Here is a 19,504-nt window from a genome sequence, read left to right on the forward strand (position 1 = left end):
TCTTCTCCCTAGCCCTTTCTACAGCTACATTCATTTTCTCTACCACTGCCTACTGGATTTTGCTCTTGTTATGACTGCACACACATCTCCATTTCCTCTTGATGGCTTGATACTTCTAATATTATATTTTGAAACATCATCTTGTGCATTCAGTGCTTTATTGCTATTATAAAAATGTTAGGTTCCTGTAAAACTAAAAGCCGCAAATAGATTTTTTTGGGGGCAGATAAAATTGTGGAGACTTTTATTTTGCTTGCTCAAATACCGTTCTGCCTTTCAGGAGACATTTTTAGGAGTTGCCTTTGCTTTGTGTGGTGCTTTTCTGCAGTGACAACAGGCGGTGGTTTAGTGGCAATTTTAAAATGTAACATTACAAACAGTATAATAGTGCTTTGGAGAGCAACACCTCTTAAAAAAAACCCAACAAGATGACATTCCTAGTTTCCTCCCTCTGTTGTAGCAACCTGTTCTTGGACAATTCTTCAACAATCAGGGCCACTCACTCACTCTTCTGTTAAAAAAAAAACAAACCCACACACATAAATTCTGGATATTAATTAGTAATCATATAAGACGGCAAGCTGGTTTTTTTGAAACAAATAAATTTCTGTTTTCACTTGATTTACTAGGTCTATTAAATATTTACATTATTGCTTTCCAGTTACTCTCTAGTATATGTATCATATACTAAACACTCAGAAAAATTTTTTTTTAAATTATCATTTATTTCATATTTTTTCACTTTTACTACCTTCTCAATACAAATGTTTTTCTTTAAGCTGTAAGACTTTCAAAACACCATTATTGCAGTCATCTACCTGTTAGCTTGATTTTTTATTTCATTATCAGCCATTAGGCAAATAAAAGGTAAGTCATATAATCTAATTTTGTTAATGGAACATAATGCAGCTCTACGCAATCTAAAAGTAAGTAAATAACCCCTTACCCCTCCAACAACCATAAACAGATTGTAATAAGGCTACCAGAAAATACATCTCAGAAAACTGTTAGAAGTGCAAAAAGTCCATACAGTAAAGCACACGGGTACGCAATGAGAAGCTGCTGTCCTTCCATTGCCAATGCAGAGGTAAAAATTTTGGAGGCTGACAAACTGCACCATCCAATAATAAACAGAGCTAACAAAATTCCCAGGATCCCCCTAGAAGAAAAAAACAAAAGAAACATGACAGAATCCACTTGTTAGTAAATGTAGCATTAAGTCTTATCAAACTCAAGCTCATGTCTAGCAACTTGTTATTGATAAGGTAACAGCCACTGGAAGAACCAAGGACTGACTGACATAATGAAAGTCAAGCCTGAAAAACAAATGAAAATAGTAACAGGAAACAAAAAGGTAGTTTCTTCAGCATGGATAAATGCAGCAGCTTCATCAGTAGTACTGCTAAAACTACAAGAGCATTTCCAAATAAATTTTTGGGGCTCCAGCAGATGCAGCAGCTGAAGTTTAATTTTAAAGTTAGCGAAGATCCTGTTGCAGCCTAAGTAATCTTGTAGAAGTTGTTAGGATCTAAAATGATACTACAGACCTAATCTTCCATGAGGCAGCCTGACAACCTGGAGAGGCTGCATTTTTGTGACACATGGCACACGTTTTAAATGTGCCTCAAACTCTAAGGAGAGGCAGTGAGGCTCTTAAAGAATTACACTGCAGCTGACCATGCAGAAAGATGTTGACTGCCTCCCAGCAGAAAGCTCAACTGGTCTTTTAAAAAAGGGTGCACACTGAGTAGAAAGTAAGGGATGGGAAAAGAACCACTGAGAAATAATATTTTGCTCATCCTGGCATCCTTCTCTGCATACTGAAAGGAAAATGGCTTTTCACACTGCCCCTTGGTGACAGCTGAGCCCTTCTGCAGTTACATTCTGCCACCTCTCAGGTGCAGGGTGGCCTGGAGAACGGACGATTATGGGACTGTGGTCAAAAACCCACTGAAATATTCCTACAGATTACAGACAGCTCACTATAAAACCTTCTGGGAACAAAATCTTGCCAATAAATAAAGTTTCACATATGCTTTATTTGCACTCTGTATTTGCAGCCTCCTTCTGTAAAATGCATGAGATCAGACGTGTAATATGCTGCTGAAGTACATAATGAGATCGGCTGCATCACACACTTCTGCTGTGTTAGTTTCAAGGACGTGGAGAATAAAAGAACCTCTGCCACTTCCTAAAGGGCTTCCTGGTGCCCCACTTTTCCAAAGTATCAGCAAAACAGAACCAGAAGTGAGAAACAGACTACATATACTTTCTTAGGTCCATTTATCAGAAATCATCTCCACTAATATTATTACTGCAATTAAACCATGATGAGTAAAGCTCTCCTTATTTAATAGACATAACTTATTTAATGCAATCACATCACATAAAACAGTTCATTTTTTGGCAATCCAGTCTCCAGGCCAATAAGGTACTTGCTGTTGTCAACTCGTGGGACTTTGGGGGAGGAAGGAGAGAACTGACTTTAAGGTGACTCAGCACCTCATTGCAACTTCAACCCCTTAAAAATAAGACAATAAAGACTATGTGATTTAATATCTTCAGTTTAAGTGTTCTTTAAACCTACACAGTGGCATTCAGGGAAATTACACTGGGCTCTGTGAGCCAAGTTCCTGGCCTCTGCTGCAAGTGGAGATGCTAAGATGCTCACTTAAACAGCTAGCCAGAAATTCATAGCTGGTATGGATGGCTCTTTGAGCAGGTACCTGTGCTGGCAGAGGGATGGGATGTAACAGGAACGTACTGTGTGATGACCATTTTCAGCTAGTATAATGATTCTTTAGGGGGCTATCACAAGGTAGTACAATTTCGAGCGGTGGCTGTTCTGCCTTGCACTGAAGTCCAATGGCCTCTCACGGTTTGTTCCAGGACTGGCAGTGAGCAGGATGGAAAGGTGACATAAAATCATATTGGAGCCAAGAGATATTTCTGTGCACTTATAAATTCAGTTCTTGATCTAACAGCATGTTACTGCCAAAAGGAATGCTTTAGCTTTAGCAGAGAGCTTGTGTCTGGCATGTCCATGAGGGCCAAATCCTCAAGCATAGGAGAGGGGCAAAAGGCAGATGTCATGCTCACGGTGACCAAGAGGACTGGGGGTGTACTGACATGGGATTGAGTTGGGGGGACAGACATGAGTGGACCTTCTCCGCTCTTCTCTTTCACAACCTGCAGATGTGGTCACCAAATGGGTCCTTTGCATGCGCTGGGTGTTAAGAATTCCTTTCTCCACTCTTACACTCATTTCCTTCACTGTTTAGTCAAGGAAATGGCTTGATCACTCTATACGGGAATTTGATAGTAAAGAGTTGTTGTTTTTTCCAGGAAAAAAGTCTGTTGAAGTTTCTCCCCAGAAGGAGACCTAATCCACCTGGGCTCCAACATGATATCAGCATAGATGGACACAAACAAATCTGGTTCCATGCAAGTTTGCATAAGAGAACTGGTTTTCTCTTTGGTACTATTCAGCACCCAAAATGTTCTATATTATGCTTTATTCAGTTACAGTGAAATAGCGAATAATGAAAATCGAAAATTGTTGGATTAGTATGTATCTTTGCAATAGATGTGTGCATTATCTTACGTTTATTTTCTGTGAAAACAAACATTGAAGTTAGTTCTTTACACTTTGAAATAGATAGAAGTAACATTTTCACAAATATTAAAAAAATCATGAATGTATTACTGTCTTTCCTTTGCCATTTTAAATAAGTTTTAAAATTAAAAATAATGAAATGTATGTTGGATTTAAAAGTTGCCACTTAATAGCATGTTCGTAATAGTTAACCTTGGTTAACTATTTCAAAAGATGTGCTTTTTGTAAATTTGCATCATTTTACAAATGTGCAGCGTGGGCTTAGGGATTCCTTGTACAGATAACAGTACCCTAAGCAGTTGTAACAGCTGGTTTGGAGTTCACCCCATCGGTCCTACGATTACATATCTGCACCTTTTATTAGGGTGGATTATTAAACAGGTTGATCAAGAAAATATGGGAAGTATAGGAGAACAGAGAATAAATTATTTCTTCAGTGTCGCTACTGTTCACCTCATCAAGGACAGCTCAGATGATACACTTTAATACATGGAATATGGTCAGGTTAACCCATCATAGCTCCACAGAAACATGCAGTAAGGATTGTGCCAAAATCTTCATCCCGCTATGTAACTTCCTTAAAAATAATATATACATATATAAAATTGCTGTTTTTCCAAAGAAAACGAACAGGGGCACTTTGTTATTCATCAGCTGCCAAGTCCCATACGTTACAGATTGGACATTTAAAAATGTGAATGAACAACAAAGATTAAAGAGGGGAACCATTATTAATAATGTGCTAACGACAGACAAACGTACTGCTCAAGGCCCTGAGGCAAGACCTGGAGCTTCCTTGTACTTTGCTGTATGCAAACAGGGAGGTAAACACTGTCTGTATCTCAAAAGGCTTACCAAACGAGGAGGAAGGAGAGGCTTGCATCCAAATTTCCTATTCATAGGCATATTACTGAACACCCCCCACACATGCACAGATACATACGCCACCACACATTTGGTTTTTCAAAGTTTTCAGTTATTTTCGGGGTTGCAATTATACCACAGCTATACCTCAGAGTATATGACTCTATTACATCTTAAACACTTGTTCTAATGCTCCAAATCATTAAGGTTTGCTTGATTATTTCATTCTATCACAGAGAAGTCGGTCTACAGAAGGAAAGGAAGCATAAGGATAGGAGCCTGGTATTATGAACTAAAAAGGAACAGGAGAACTAGCTATATAAAACCAAAGTCTGGCAGTCGCTTTTAAAATTAATACTTGAATTTGGTCACTGTTGGCTCTGCAAAACAAAAATCACATCCGAGGCTGCTGAAAAAATCAAAGGCACTCTCAGTCCAAGTGGGAAACAGTGGAACTAAGGACTCATATTAAAATGAATATATATCGCCCCTCTCAAACACAGTCCAGTTTTGTCCACTTCCACCTACACACACAAACAAAATGGTGTTTTTCTTCACGGTTTTGGAAGCCAAAATTCACTACGTAATCATTTACAAAATATTTTGCATAACACCAGCCTTCCGACTTACTATCCTCCGTATGATTACTGTTGCCATAGACTGGTACTTACTGCAGCGAGAAGACAACTGCGGAAGAGGACAGGATCACCATGGGCAGCAGGCAATAGCCCAAGACACTTGCAACGCAGCCATGTGAGACTCCTGGGACGCTCATCAGGTTCAGTAGGGCATGCATAGCAAGGCACCCAATAGCGCTCATGCCATACACATAGCCGAAATGAACTTTTCCTGCCTGGAATAAATATGAGTAAGCATGAAGCATCAGAAGTGAGCAAGTGATCGCAAAGTGGTGGGAGAAGACAGAAGGCAAGCACTAGGTTTGTTAGTTTTTCTTGTTGACACCCTCTCTCCGCTTCGCCTACATCAGTTCAATTGTAAACCATAGCTGATACTTTGGGTGATTTTTGCATCAAAAATTCCAAGGTACAATTGTGAGAATGTGCTTGTCGCTAATTTAAAGTTACAAAGCTGATTCTCAGTCTTACTGTCATAGGGCTCTGAACAGGACAGGAATTGATTGCGGAGACTTGGGAAGATCTAACTGGTAACAAACTGAGAAGAAATTATGGAAAGCATATTTTAGTGTCAGGAAAAATCTTTCCAATAGGTGTACATGGAGCTGTGCAAAACTGTCCTAAGTAAAATGATGACCCCACTTACTTGATATGCTTCACATTTTATTACAAACCTCCAGCTTTAAGCAGACCTGTAAAAAGTAAGTAAAATTTGCTGAAAGTATGCTGATTTTCAGGGTGAATGTGTCCATTCTTCCCCTTGACCACCATGAGAAAGACGCATCTCTGTGGCTAGATCAATACAACATGCTCATTTCAAAATAAACTTTAGTAGTAACTGTCAGCTTGTGTTCTTTTTTTCTTCCAACAAACCTAAAATTCCCCAGGTGTTGTTTTCTTCCAGGTTTTATTCCTTTGTGTGAATTTAGCGCCTGTGAAAGGTACCAAACTGACAGCCTGGAGCCTGATGTTTTCTAATTTATACACAAAGCTAGTACAACAGGCAACAGTGGCCACAGCACCACCAATTTCTTCATCTCCTGCCATCATTTTGAAGGATCACCTCCAGGCATGAGGGCATTGTTCACTCCCAAAAATGAACACTCACAAAAGACTGGTAAATATTGTTTTTCTCTAGTCAAGCTTCTAACAAATGAAATACTGAATGTCAGCTATGCAATACCGTCATTTTCACATCTGTACGTTAGAAACAAACACTTGTACATCAGAAATAAACAGCAATTGGGATGAAGATGGTTTTGTCTGCTTTGTGTTGAAACTGTATCCCAAAGATAACATGCATTTGTGAAGGAGAAAGCTCAAACCTGGGACTCAACCCTTAACTCAGGATTGTGGAATAAACTTCCCAAATGAAGGGCAACAATGCATCACCTTCCTAACACATAACAATACATATATACATTCCAAAACCACAGGTATGTTTGTGCATACATATATCTATATATTGCACACATTATATATTGCATATGATAAACCCCATGAGAATCAAAATTAATAGAGGGTCCCAGTTTCCTAATAATTTTTTAGCTTATGGTTGGATTGTCTTGTGATGGATAAGGTGGAAATATTGAAGCTTTTTTCATGGTTTGCAATATTTACAGGTATCTCTTCCATGACGGTTAGGGAGGACTGAGAAGATCTCCTGCTTTACTCATCCACACATTTTAATAAAACCTGGGGGAAACCAACTGTCTTTGAGGACCCTGCTGCTCTGCTTCCTGTATCCATTTGGGTGGAAACTGATCACTGGAGGCCAGCAGTATTTGAGCTGGACAGATATAAAGCAACACAGTGGAGAGAGCCTAATCTAGAGATGACACAACCTGAGAGTCCTAATGTTGCAGATTCTGACACCTCACCAGCTCCAGTTGGAGAGCAGTGCATGCTTATGTGAAAGGCAGCCTCAGTTAATAGGACCTGCCTCTACATCAGCACTGTTGTCCTGTTTTCAGCTTGACCTGGCTCATTGCTGAGTTGTCCTCTGGTTCCAGTCCTCAGGGCTAGGTCAGGTACAGCCAGGTTGCCTATATCCTCACAACATCCCGACTGTTGGCCTTTTCCTCGCCAGTGCATTCCACTGTAAAGGAATACACTACTCCTGAACTAACAGTATAAGAAGTCTTCCTATTTAGGTACAGAGTCCCTTGCTGGCATTTGCATACTACTGGTATAAAATAACAAGGAAAAATTGCTTCACCAGATTAATTAATGATAGCTAGAGATAGCGTGGGAGAGCAATACTAGCTCAAATTATTATCAATTACAATTTCAGTCATTAAAGAACTGTAGTAAGTTTAACATCTGCAGTGGTTTGAGGTAGCCTTTACTACAGACCAACTAAGAAAAGCTCTGTCTCAAACAGATGCAACAACTACAAGCTTTTAGACTGTTTGTTTCAGTGTATTTTATTATTCCACACAGCACTATTTAGCCGCTTAGTTTAAGATTAAGAAATTACCGAGACAGAGATGAAGGGCCCTAGCAGCTAACCGCACTCTCCACTTGGTGAAATGTTTGATTTGTGGTGCAGGAGAATGAGAGAGAAAAAAAAAGCGGCTGAACATGTTGGTTCCAATTCTAGTCTTTCTTAACATATGTAAATATATTGACTCACACACAAGGGAATACTCCCAATTCACAGTGATGTAAGCAAAACCAGAATCAGGCTTGATTAGTCTGGCAGGCTTTGATGAATGGAAAGAGCTAAATTTGTCCTGCGGAAGGAACAAGGTTAGAGGAAAGTCAGACTTTGTGCGCTTGTTTGCATCTGCCTAGAGCGGGTGCTACTATCCTTAGCTTAAGTGGATGGGGACGTCTGATTTCGTACGAATGACTATGTAAAATGCAAAGCAGCTGAGACTCGGGCTTCTGCTAACTTTCGCACTGCCGTTGTTTCTCTATCTGCAATGGAGCTGCCCTGTTTTACGCCAGTATGAAGAAGATCAAGTACTACTGCCAGGCTAACAATCCTTTCCTCTTTTGCTCTGTGCTCTGAAAGAACTACTACCATTTGAAGAGTGTCTCTGCGTATTTTTCTATAGTTAAAAAGCTGAAACTAAATAAAATTTATAAATTATTTTTGGAAGCAAGCTCTCAACCAAATTATGTTCCTGGTGCTATTAGAAGAGAATTATTCAAGTACAAAAGGATATCATAGCTTACAGAGCTGAACAGCCACTTTAGTATTCTAATGCATCTGAGATAAAATGAGCAGCCTGAATTTCTAAGATGGCCCATGGAAATCCCATAGACTTATTGCTGTGAAGTTGTGGCACAAAACCGCTAGACTGTATCAGAGGAGTTCTGCTGACCTAAAACTGGAGCACTGAAAATAGTTGTTTTTCTAATGATACTTAAAAGGCTTAATACCCTAGAATAAACATGGTAATTAAAGTATTTTATTTCAATAATAGTAGCTTAATATTCATTATAATTGCTGGCCATCCAGGAAGCAAAATCAACAGCAACTATTTTTTTTTCATTCTTTCTTTCTTTTAGCTTTCCTTCCATTTTCCTGATCATAATCAATTCAACACTTTGTCCTTTTATTCCCCTCATACCTTTATTTCTCTAGGTGGAAAATAGCCTGTCTTCTCTAGCTTCCCATCTTCTTTTCCTTTTATTCCCTTTGCTCCTGCTACTTCCACCCTTTTAAAGGATTTTTATTTTTATAGGGACATAAATAATAATAATACTACTACTTGCCATTTATATTGCAGTTTGCACATTCAAGGTACTGCACTGACATTACAAATTGAGTAAGAACTTGGAAGAGTCTTCTGATTCAGCACTATTTATCACAGAGCAAATAGAGAATTAGAGCCCTGTTTCTCTCACCTCAGTTGCTAGAGCAGTAAAGCCCTTCCCAGAATGGTCCCACCTTATCCCTGTCTGATAAATTGCTGCCGACAATCAGAGCTGTACTTCAGCAGCACTGGAGAGCCCCTGTAGTCAGTGATAAATAGATGAATTTAGGAGTAGTGTACAACCCCTGTTCAACTTTCCTCCTGTAGGAAAGTTATATTCGTAAAGAGGAAAGAGGTTAAACGTGGGCTACCACATTTTGTTTAGCAGATGATGTAGAAAAAGAATATAAACTAAGAAAGCACTAGCAAAGTTTACAGGAAGGTGTTACAAATTTGAGGCAGGAGGGAAGAGCCTGTTTCCACTTCCTTTTTCAAATTATTTTAGTTATGTAAAGATTTTTTTTATATCTTTGCACTCCCCATAATAACCTGAGAGAAGATAATTTCAAAACAGTAGCAAGAGTGTCAGAAAAACCGGGCTGGTCTGCTATGCCTTTTTATTCCCTCCTTTAAAACCTTCTTGTTAGGTCCTTACCTAGTGCACACTGCCATGCTTTAAGTGTTCAGAGCCTCCCCAGGATATACACTGCACAGATCTGTCCTTTGTTCCTATTAAATCCAACCCCCAAAAATGGTGTGGTCTTTTATTTCCACTGGAAGTAATACATCACTTCACCTGTATTACAACAGAAAATAAAGGTATGAGGGGAATAAAAGGAGAAAGTGTTGAATTGATTATGATCAGGAAAATAGAAGGAAAGCTAAAAGAAAGAAAGAATGAAAAAACAACATTTAATCTTTATTCGGGTACTTTCAAAGCAAGGAGACTTTTTAATATATAATCTCAGAACAAATGGCAGCAAACGGCTCATTTTATGCCAGTGCTACATCTTTTGCAACTTCACATGCATTATCACCTAGGCATTAACTTGTTAGAAAAGAAATCTCTCAAGATATCTGCCACATCCTACCAGCAGCAGTGTTGCTCCAAGGGCCAAACAGAAAACCATAGGTCCGGTGAGGTCTGTCTCATTCATAATGCTGCCATCTGCAGGCTTCATTGGATTTAGAACCGTTAATGTTTTTTGCCATATATGCTCAAAATTGATCCCAAGTTCTGCAACGAGAAATTCCAGGATTGTTCATTGCTCACAAGAAAACAACACTTTTACAGAAACCCATTAGCTACCACAAAACTCAAACCAAGCAAACAAATGAATCGCTTCAATGAAAATAATATTGTAGGATGACGTATTCTGGAGTAGGAACATGCTGTCCCTGCTATATACCCAGTATATTTGAGAGTCAGCTCTGATTCTAAATTGGAATGTTACTTTATTAAGCCCAATTCTAGGCAGTGAACCAAAAAAAGCCCTCAGCATTTTTGAGTTAATATTTGTTTTTTCTATATTTAAAACACGTATATCTAATGCCACACTAACTTAGATGTTGAAAAATATACTAATTAACAGTAACTGCAGAATTCAAGATACTCTACAAGACCGAGGACAGAGATATATGCTTCAATTCTGGCAAATCTGACAAGAGATGCGTCTTAAGCCTGAACTGCCAGAGGCACTTAAAAATGACATTCTTCCCTTCAAGAGAAGTTAATACTACTTTGTGCAGTGCTTTATAAGCTTTTTTTTTTGCATTTAAAAAGTAATTACTGAGGACTCCTAGAAACAGAACAAAATTCTTTCCCATTAAAGTCAATGGCAATTCTGCCATTAACTTTACTGGGGCAAAGATTTCTCTTGTAACTTCTGCAGAAACACTTCAGCTTGCAAGAGTAATCATCCTCCCTGAGATGCTCCAGCAGGGGAAAAGTTAGGTTCAGAACTGGGTGCCAGAATTACTGAGACTGACAATGTGTTAGATCTGTTTGGAAAGCCAAGTCTTTACCTTATTCCACCAATCCATCACCTTGAGCTGAGCCAAAACACTATATAAAGTTGTTCTGTATGAAAATGTGTGTCTTTAGTCAGATTTATTTGGTACACAGATATGAACATCTCTGAAGCCCTGAGGATCAGAAGCTGTTGTATTTCGACATCCTTTTCACAGGGTGGGCTGCCCGTGGAGTTAAATGCTTGGAGGTCTGAGAGGTAAAGATCTAGCAGTTATCTATATCAAATAGAGTGATCTTGCTGTTTTATGGCATTAGGAGTATCTTTTAAGTAGTGAAAAATCCACTTGCCTTCCAGTATGCAAAAGCAGGCTGAATATGCTATTCTTACATTATGCTGAAATAACCTCGAAAAAATTCTTTGATTTTTTTTTTTATGTAGCACAAGTCTTTTGTAAACTACAAAATCAGCCACTAGCAGTAGCATTAGGATGTTCAATCATCATAAAGAGTGATATTGTTCGCGTAGTTAAATGATCAACTACCTGAAGCTGAAAGCAGCTTTCTCAATTTCTTTCCCACTGAAACAAGCTATATAGCATCTTCAAACTATTAAATTTATTACTAGATATGCAAAAAGGATTATTATCAGTATTTGTTAATTATAGATGTTCCAATATGTATGCAGGATAAACACAGAGTGGAAAAAAATATTTGGAAATGTGTATGCAAAACTTATTGTTATGCTGTCATCTAGTGGTAGTAAAGTATATGCTATATATGCCATAAGGCTGAAAGAATCCATGGCAGGTTTGGGGGCCAGGGGCTGTTGGCTGAAGCTTGCACAGCCAGGCTTGGCAGCTCTGTTGCAGTTTCTCTAGTGACTGCCGCTAGCTGGCAAAGAAAAGTATAGGCACCCCCAGGAACCATGCACATCGTCCGTGGTTTTATTTTTACCTTCTAGCAAAGGAGGTTCCTCGTCAAATCCGTCAGTGTAGCTAAGATAAGAGAGAGTGTCGGGACTGTACGTTGGCTGCAAAATCTGTCCCGTGTAACTCTGAGAGGACAGAAGCATTTCCGCTGGGGCAAGAGCTCTGGCTGGAGGTTGCTCTCCTGTCTGGCTCCTGGGACAAGAAGCAAATCACAGCAAAACACGTAACTGCAATGAGCAACTTCACAACAGCTTAGAGCTGCTCACCATGTACCATGGTTTAAATTTTCACCTAGTTTCAATTTGGGGAACCTGGCAATTTTCTGGGCACAGTATCCACCCTGTGTATTGAATGCCGAGCTGCTAACCATGGCTTTGCTTCCCTTCACTGCAACCCCCTCTGAAACCAGGCAGGGCTCCTTGCTGGCCCGCCAGCATGTTGCAGCCCATCGCACCCACTTCTGTGCTCATCCAGCTCAGGCAATAGCACAGCATAGGCCCCCAGGACGGGAGTGAGGGGAAAGGGAATTTAGGAGCTGTGAGGGCACCCACAAATTGAGGCACTGCTGACTTTTCCACCAAGCAGCCTGGTGACGTTCCTCAGATATGTCCATACTGCTAATGAAAAAGCCATATACTTAGATGTTTTTTTCTTTGGATCTGAGAAGGAGCTTAAAGACTTTCTAGCAATACGTACCCTAAAATCCACGTTAATAACATAAAGCTCAGTCAATCTAATTAGGTAAACAACCTGTAATATCTGTACGTATAGAAGTAGCATGAAACCCAATCCTTTATAAAGAAAGGTTCAGTTATAAGTAATTCTGCCTTGGGAAAAGTCTAGATGATCTCTTGAAGCTCCTTCCTGCTCCTGCAAGCCCCAAAGCCAGCCAGATCCATCAGCTGCTGAGCAGTGAAGCTGCGGCAACACCCAGCCTCCTACCGCAGTCGTGTCGAAATCTCCTTATGGGGAAACTCTCAAAACTTCTTTCCCTCAGTGTCCCTTTTCGATGAGCAGAAGTCACCAATAGGTTTAAAAAACATAAGAAAAAAATGAAATAATAAGTTTCTTCCTGTCTTTCTACTGCTATGGCTTGAATTTCTCCACTAAAACTTCCACTGTATTGATTATGCAATTCTTTTTTGGCAACTGCTTGCTGGTTTTTGTCATAAATTTCATTTGAGCTCTGAGATATACTGCCATTTTTTCTCTTTTTTTTTTTTTTTTTTTGTAACATACTTACGTTCTGCTTCCACAGAGGTTTTCGTTAGACCCATAACTGTTGTAACCTTCTTCCTGGTCATCTATGGTATAATTGGACTGGTAAAAGTCGAAATGAAACTGCTCAAAGTTTGACATTCTGGTTGGAAAAATGATTGTAAATATCAATAAAATAGCCTTTGGAGTAAGCCAATATCTATGTCCTAAACTGAAATTAAAATGGTAAACCTCAAAACCCACAAACTCATAAGAATCTTTCTGTGGAAACTCATGATAATTTGGAATTGACAAAAATGGACTCTACTTTCTTTTGTCATAGCAATAGAAAATAATCTGTTACCGTTAATTACTGTATATTAATTTACAAGTGTTATACAAGACTTCCTGCCTTGTTAGTGTTACCAAAAATAATGTAAGTAATTTTGAAAGGAGATACATATCAAATAAACTATTGTTTTAAACAATTCATTTTCCTACTTAAAAAAAAAAATTGTGGCCATATCTGAATGCTTAGAAATTAGTATTTTTAAGAACTATTTTGGGTTTCAAAAACAACTACTATTTTCAGCTATTTATGTTTTGCAATATTACAGATGACTATTTTAAAACAATAGAAAAATACAAATATATTCACAGAATTTGCGATTTCTACAGGACACTATAGTTGGCATATTAGGAGAGCCAGATAAAGATTCTCACTGGTTAGCTACATGACTTTGATGGGAACAGCATACTGAATGATTGGAGAGTAAAGAAAACAAGTTACAACACGTCTTTCATTCCTGCTGACCCATAGTTAGCTCCGTAGCTACGGACTGATTAGACTAAGAAAGGAACAACTTGTCTGTTTTCCCTTCCACATTGTGACTAACCCAGAATGAGGTCATTCCTGTTTTTTAACTATTTGAATTTTGCACACACTGGGCCCATTTCCCATACCCTGTGTGTAGGCAGGACTGGTTGTCTGGGTCATATGTAAGCAGCATAAGAAATGAAGCATACTGCTTCTGTAAAACATCATGCACCTTTTGGCATTATAGAGTGCTTTAAATTCCAAAGATATTTTATTAATTCTTAGATTTGGTCTAGGTGCTTCTTATGTTATTAACGCAGCTAACTATAAATCCACAGAACAGCTTCAAAATTGCCAGGTCTACCTAGACAAGTAATTTAATGCCTTGACTGAGAGTATCCACAAGATTGAGGACCCTGATTTGCCTCAGTGTTACCTTTATGCTAAGCCACAGGCAGCAAAGGCATTACACCTGCTCGGAGCAGTCCTCAAACCACCAAACTGGAGGCTGGAGGGTGCCTCTGGGGATTGCCTGGTCCAACTCCCTGCCCAAAGCAGGGTCACTGACAGCAGGCTGCTCAGGGTCATGTCCAATCGGGTTTTGAAAAGTCTGGCTTTGTCATCTTTACTCCCTCCCATCAGGTTATATTCATTGATGAGATTCCCCCGAGCCCTCTCTCCTGCCAGGTAAAGTTCTTCAGCGATTTAGGCAAAGGTCTGAGCAGGATTTGCTTGTAAATGCATAAATGTATGCATGTGTTTCACAGCTTGGCTAGCATTTATGTAGTTAAACTCTTAAAACACACACAAAAGTTATATAACCTGACTGATAACCATAACCGTATCCAATTTACTTAGATTTTCATATAAGATATTCATGTCTCCCAACATTTCCCGTTTTCTTCACTTTTGTCCTCTTTTCCAAATGCCATTGGCAAAAATACATTTTTCTTCTCACAGTTACTCTCACAGTTATCTCTATATTTATCAAGCACACACTGCTTATGGAAAAGATATTTGCAAATCTCTTTGTAAGGTAAAAGTTATAAAGATTAGTATTTCACCAGGGACCTTGAAATGCTGCATATTAAAGTTTCTAAATTGTATCGCATAATCAGACTAATCTGTTGGGACCCAATTCCTTCACTTACCTAGAGCATTCAAAGTAGAAATTATTCTTGTATTATTTTCTTAACTGCTGACCAATCATGCAGGATTTCCAAATTTGGAAGAGAAATATTTTTTACATTATAAATATGAATTAATTGTACTAAGCTATTTACTGTGGTTTTATTTGGAATTGCACACCAGTTATGCATTTGTTCAATAAAGATTTTATATGGAATATGTTTTAAAAAACTTTAGTTGGTACGTCTACCCCAATAGTTCAACTCCAGTAAGTCTTTAATGTTCTTTGCTATCACTATAAGGAATGAAATAATTACTTAACCAGGTATGCTACCATCTGTATAACAGTGTTCAGAAAAGATAAATTTATTTTCCAAAAGAATTTGGGGTTAAGGTTACTCACTTTTTAAGATATTTGATGAAAACTCCAGTCTGTTGAATTTACATGTTGGAGAACACCTAAAATAGCCTCTTGCTTCAACAGGGATGAGCTTAGTGCTATTTATAAGATTCTAAATTTGATCTTTGAACAGATGCATATGAAGGAAAACCCCCCCCCCCAACCTGTCAATATCATGGCCAGCATTTAACAAGAGCTAACAACAATTAAGCACAAGAGGAGAGGAATCTTCAAGGAAAGCAGAACAAAATGAACAAACACTGTTCTATATATTTCAACCCAATAATCTAGATCGTAGCTTAGAGCTTCTTTCTTAAGTAGGTATTTATAAAGGTCCTGGTGCAGCCCTCATGAGCTGAGCTGTTAGATGTTTAAAAGTTTTAACAATATGTAATAATACTTGTTAAATGAGTAGGGTAATTACATTTACTTGGGGGTACGTTTCTAGCAGATGTTTCTGCAGTGTGGACTATGGGCCACATGTGGCCTTAGAGCCATTGCTTGTGGCTGGCAGAGGGAATTTTCGACTGCGTGCCTTTGGGGGAGAACGTGATGCTCCTCGGGACCGCAACAGCAGAGGGAGGGATGGTGAAGGCACCATGGGGCCAGGTCCACCCACTGGTCCAAGGCCAGGGCCCCACTCTCCAGGCACATCCCCCTGCCCCATCACTTCTTCAAGAGCTCTTGTCCACCTCCAAAGCAGTCTTTTGCAGTGCAGCACCCACCACACCAGGATCACGGCATGTCTCTACTTAAAAGACAGGGAACCCTGCTCTGCACTTTGAGGGCCTTTATTGAACGTGCAGTCATCAGATTGATGGTTAATCTCTTTCATGTAATGCTCAGAGTGATATGCCTTTCGTTACCTGACCTGTTATGAACAAAACATCAGGAACCTCTGCTCTGTAGTCCTGGCTACTAGAAAACTTGTAGCACAGTATGGATTTTGAAATAGTGTTTAAACGTCAAAGACAGCTTCTCTATTTACACATGCTTTAGTATCAGGTACTTAACCAGTCATACTAGGTCCTGCCTTTTTCACTTATTTATTGGATAGATTCCCAATGAGTGCTTGGGCTGGTTAATTTAAGGAACAGGACATTAAATGGGATGTATTATCAGGCATTAATCTATGCCTCAGGTGCATGTTAAATTCTGTGAGGTTGAAGGTCAAATGACTTCCATTTCATTAGGAGAATAATAGCACCCTGTTAGTACATGACCTACAATGCTATGAAAGAATTATAATACAGGTGCATTTTCAAATAAGAAAAAATGAAGTATACCAAGTTTACATTCAGTATCTATGTCCAAAAATAAGCCCAGAACTGAAGGATGGTGAGAAGCAGAAAAATATAACATCTGTTTCTGCTACTTAAGGGTAATCTATTTATTACAGTTATTGTTAAACCTTCCTCATGCTGTTAAATTTCTCTCCTGCCATTTCCAGCATAACAATTCATGTTGCTACACCCACCAAGGTGAAGTTTCAGTTTCAGTTCTTAGCAAACTGCTGATGTCTATAATGTCTAATCATCTCAGTTTTGGTAATACGGTTTGATCTTTTTCAAGACACCAAATCCGTGTGGGGGGGAATGATATAGGATTAACTTCTGTCCTTCAGGAAGGTAACTAAAAAATATAATTTTTTAGGCATAGAAAAATCCTAATTTGGTAGGGTTATGCCTGTTGATTTTAATTACAAAATTGACTTCGTTACTTTTGCTATTTTCAATTAGAAAAAGTTGTATACATACATATATATTGCATACAAATACATATACATATATGCATACTGGCTGCCAGATAAGAACTGGGAATAATTATCAGACAAGGCACTTCAGAGAAGGAATTTAAATAGAAACAAATACAATGACTGGTAGTGAGGAATGGTTGAAGACTATTTTAATAGCTGTTTAACATATCACACTTAGAAAAGAAAGCCACATGAAAATTTAAAAGAAGAAAAAAGAATGAAATTAAAATTGAAACATATATATATATTTCTCTCCATATAGAAAATTAAAATGTAATATACTTTATTCTACATATTATACATGAGTTGTACATGTATACTACGTTAATATCCCTGTGTATATAGACATAAAAATGGACATATAAAATACAAACATTGAAAATAATATTAGTTAGCAATGATGATGCAGACGATTGAAAAAATCAAAATAAGATTAAGTAGTTGATAGAAAAGTGACCAATAAAAACGACTGTCCAAGAGTATTAGAAGCAGACAGAATCATACCAGTACTGCCATTCTTCTATCAGATGGAAAAGTAAATGGATCAATAAAGACAGAAACATTTAATTAGAAATGCTCAAATCAACATTTTATAATTCTGCATCTAAAAGTTTTAGAAGAACTGGTCAAAAACTTTCACACTGTTGAGCTGCAAAACAACAGGAAAGTCTGAGAAGATCAAAACTAAGTAAATATGCCATTTTGTAAAGGACTAAATGAGACGTGCTGAGCAATTATTGGCCCATCACCATGAGATTAATCCTAGCAAATTATGGGCTCAAATAATAAATAACTGAATCAATGAATCCAATCAGCATGGGCTTTTGAAAGCTAGCTCATTTCAAACTAATTTATTTTCTAACAAGATTTGTAGTTGGGAAAGGTAACCACTGATGACCTATATTTATACAAAGCATTTTACTTCATTTTGCTTCAATAAATATAGAATCGTCACTGCTTAATGGGACAACCATTATACTGATTAAATAAATGCTATCTGGGGTGTCTCAAATGTAATTGTAAAATATGGAAGGATGTCTAATGGTGTCTTACAGGACAGAAGCTTTATAAACCTTATCTAGCAGACACTTTGAAGCTAAATCTACCAACCAGAGACAGTCACAGGGCGATTTGACTAGAATCTGTTAGGACAAAACAGACAGCAAATAATAAAAAGATCCTTGAAGCTCTTAGTCAACAGTAAAATAAAACTCAGAGCAGAAGAGCTTGAAAATTTTCGCAGTGACAGCAGCAGTTGACCACAAGAGCAGTTTCCCAACAGTGCTAGCAAGTTTCCTGTAATATGACCTCTGGTTATTAGATGAGATACTAGATTTTAGTTCAGGTGGGCAATTAATTCAGTAACACTCCATGACCTTTGTTTATCCAGGACTACAAACTAGATAGCACAAGTCCTTTCTAGTCTTAAAGTCTACAAGTAAGAAATTAATTTACTCAGGGGCAGGCTTGAAGACTAAACAAACCATTCTGAGGTGAAAAAAATTATAAGGCTGAAAAGGATCAGAGAAGGGCTAGGAAAAATGGATGTGTCCATGATCACAACAGCTATAGCAAATACTAAATGTTGAAGTTTGGTGTGGAAGGAGCACACAGTTGATATTTACTGCTACAAGTCAGTAGACTGAGCAAAGGGATGCCTGAGCTGAGCATTTCTTCAGGTATGTGATGCTCAGTCCATCATTGACACACCACATTAGAGAAGGCTGTCACGCAGGCTTTAACAGAAGAAAAAATAAACTGTTGCACCTCAGGGCTTTAGAACAGAATGTACCCTCACTTTCTTTGATTGACAGGTACACAGGATGTTAATAATCTAGGGGAAAAATAATGTGAATGAGGTCTAATCATCAGAAATTAAAATGAGACTTGAAGCTGATGAGTATAAAAAAGATGAACAGAGTTGATGAAAAATGTGAGAATTTCTACAAGAAATTAAAACTTTTCTCTAAACTAAACTGCTAGGGTTTCTTTTACCTACTTTTTCCATCTTTCCTGAAAAGGAAAATAGACAAAGCGGGAAAAAATGAAATATCATCAGTTTTCATAAGCTTTCATTTTCAGCTTTTTTGACAAGATGTGGTCATTAAAATATTTTAAAAATTTGTAATAAACCTTTTTCATAAAAAAATAGATGGCACAAGAGTAAATGGGATAAGATAGAAAAGACTACAGAATTCTGGCTATAGAATCAGCTACATAACCCTCTATTACTCAAAGTTAACTGATGAGTACGACAAATCCATTATAGTAATTCATCAATTATTCTACAGTTTTTTTCAAATGTAAAAATTAATCACATTAAGGATTAATTCAGTAAGCCTTAAGCTTAATTACTTACATTTACAGGCCCCATTAATAATTTTATAAGTGGGACATTATTAAAATATGTTACTAAAGAAGAGAGGAAAATTTAATTGCAAAGAAATATACCATTTAGTACTTCTGCGAAATAATTTTTTACC

The 19,504-nt window shown here is 38.0% G+C and overlaps 1 protein-coding gene across 1 annotated transcript; it reads right to left on the minus strand.

The window, feature by feature from the left end:
• Positions 1-996: 996 nt before the first annotated feature.
• Positions 997-13,082, minus strand: YIPF7 (Yip1 domain family member 7). The gene is made up of 5 exons (XM_009816304.2): positions 12,967-13,082; positions 11,749-11,915; positions 9,914-10,059; positions 5,152-5,333; positions 997-1,159 (listed from the first exon to the last, which is right to left on the minus strand). Exons 1-5 carry the CDS (start codon positions 13,080-13,082, stop codon positions 997-999), a joined length of 774 nt encoding a protein of 257 aa, XP_009814606.2.
• Between the last annotated feature and the right edge of the window lie 6,422 nt (positions 13,083-19,504).

This window comes from Gavia stellata, chromosome 5 (genome assembly GCF_030936135.1).
Source record: "Gavia stellata isolate bGavSte3 chromosome 5, bGavSte3.hap2, whole genome shotgun sequence".
NCBI classification, from domain to species: domain Eukaryota; kingdom Metazoa; phylum Chordata; class Aves; order Gaviiformes; family Gaviidae; genus Gavia; species Gavia stellata.

Coding starts and splice junctions, on each gene's coding strand:
- YIPF7 (XM_009816304.2), bottom strand. CDS start 13,082: ATGTCAAACTTTGAGCAGTTTCATTTCGACTTTTACCAGTCCAATTAT. Junction 11,916..12,966: donor AACCTCTGTGGAAGCAGAAC/GTAAGTATGTTA, acceptor TTCTTGTCCCAG/GAGCCAGACAGGAGAGCAAC. Junction 5,334..9,913: donor TTGGAGCAACACTGCTGCTG/GTAGGATGTGGC, acceptor TATTTATTCCAG/GCAGGAAAAGTTCATTTCGG.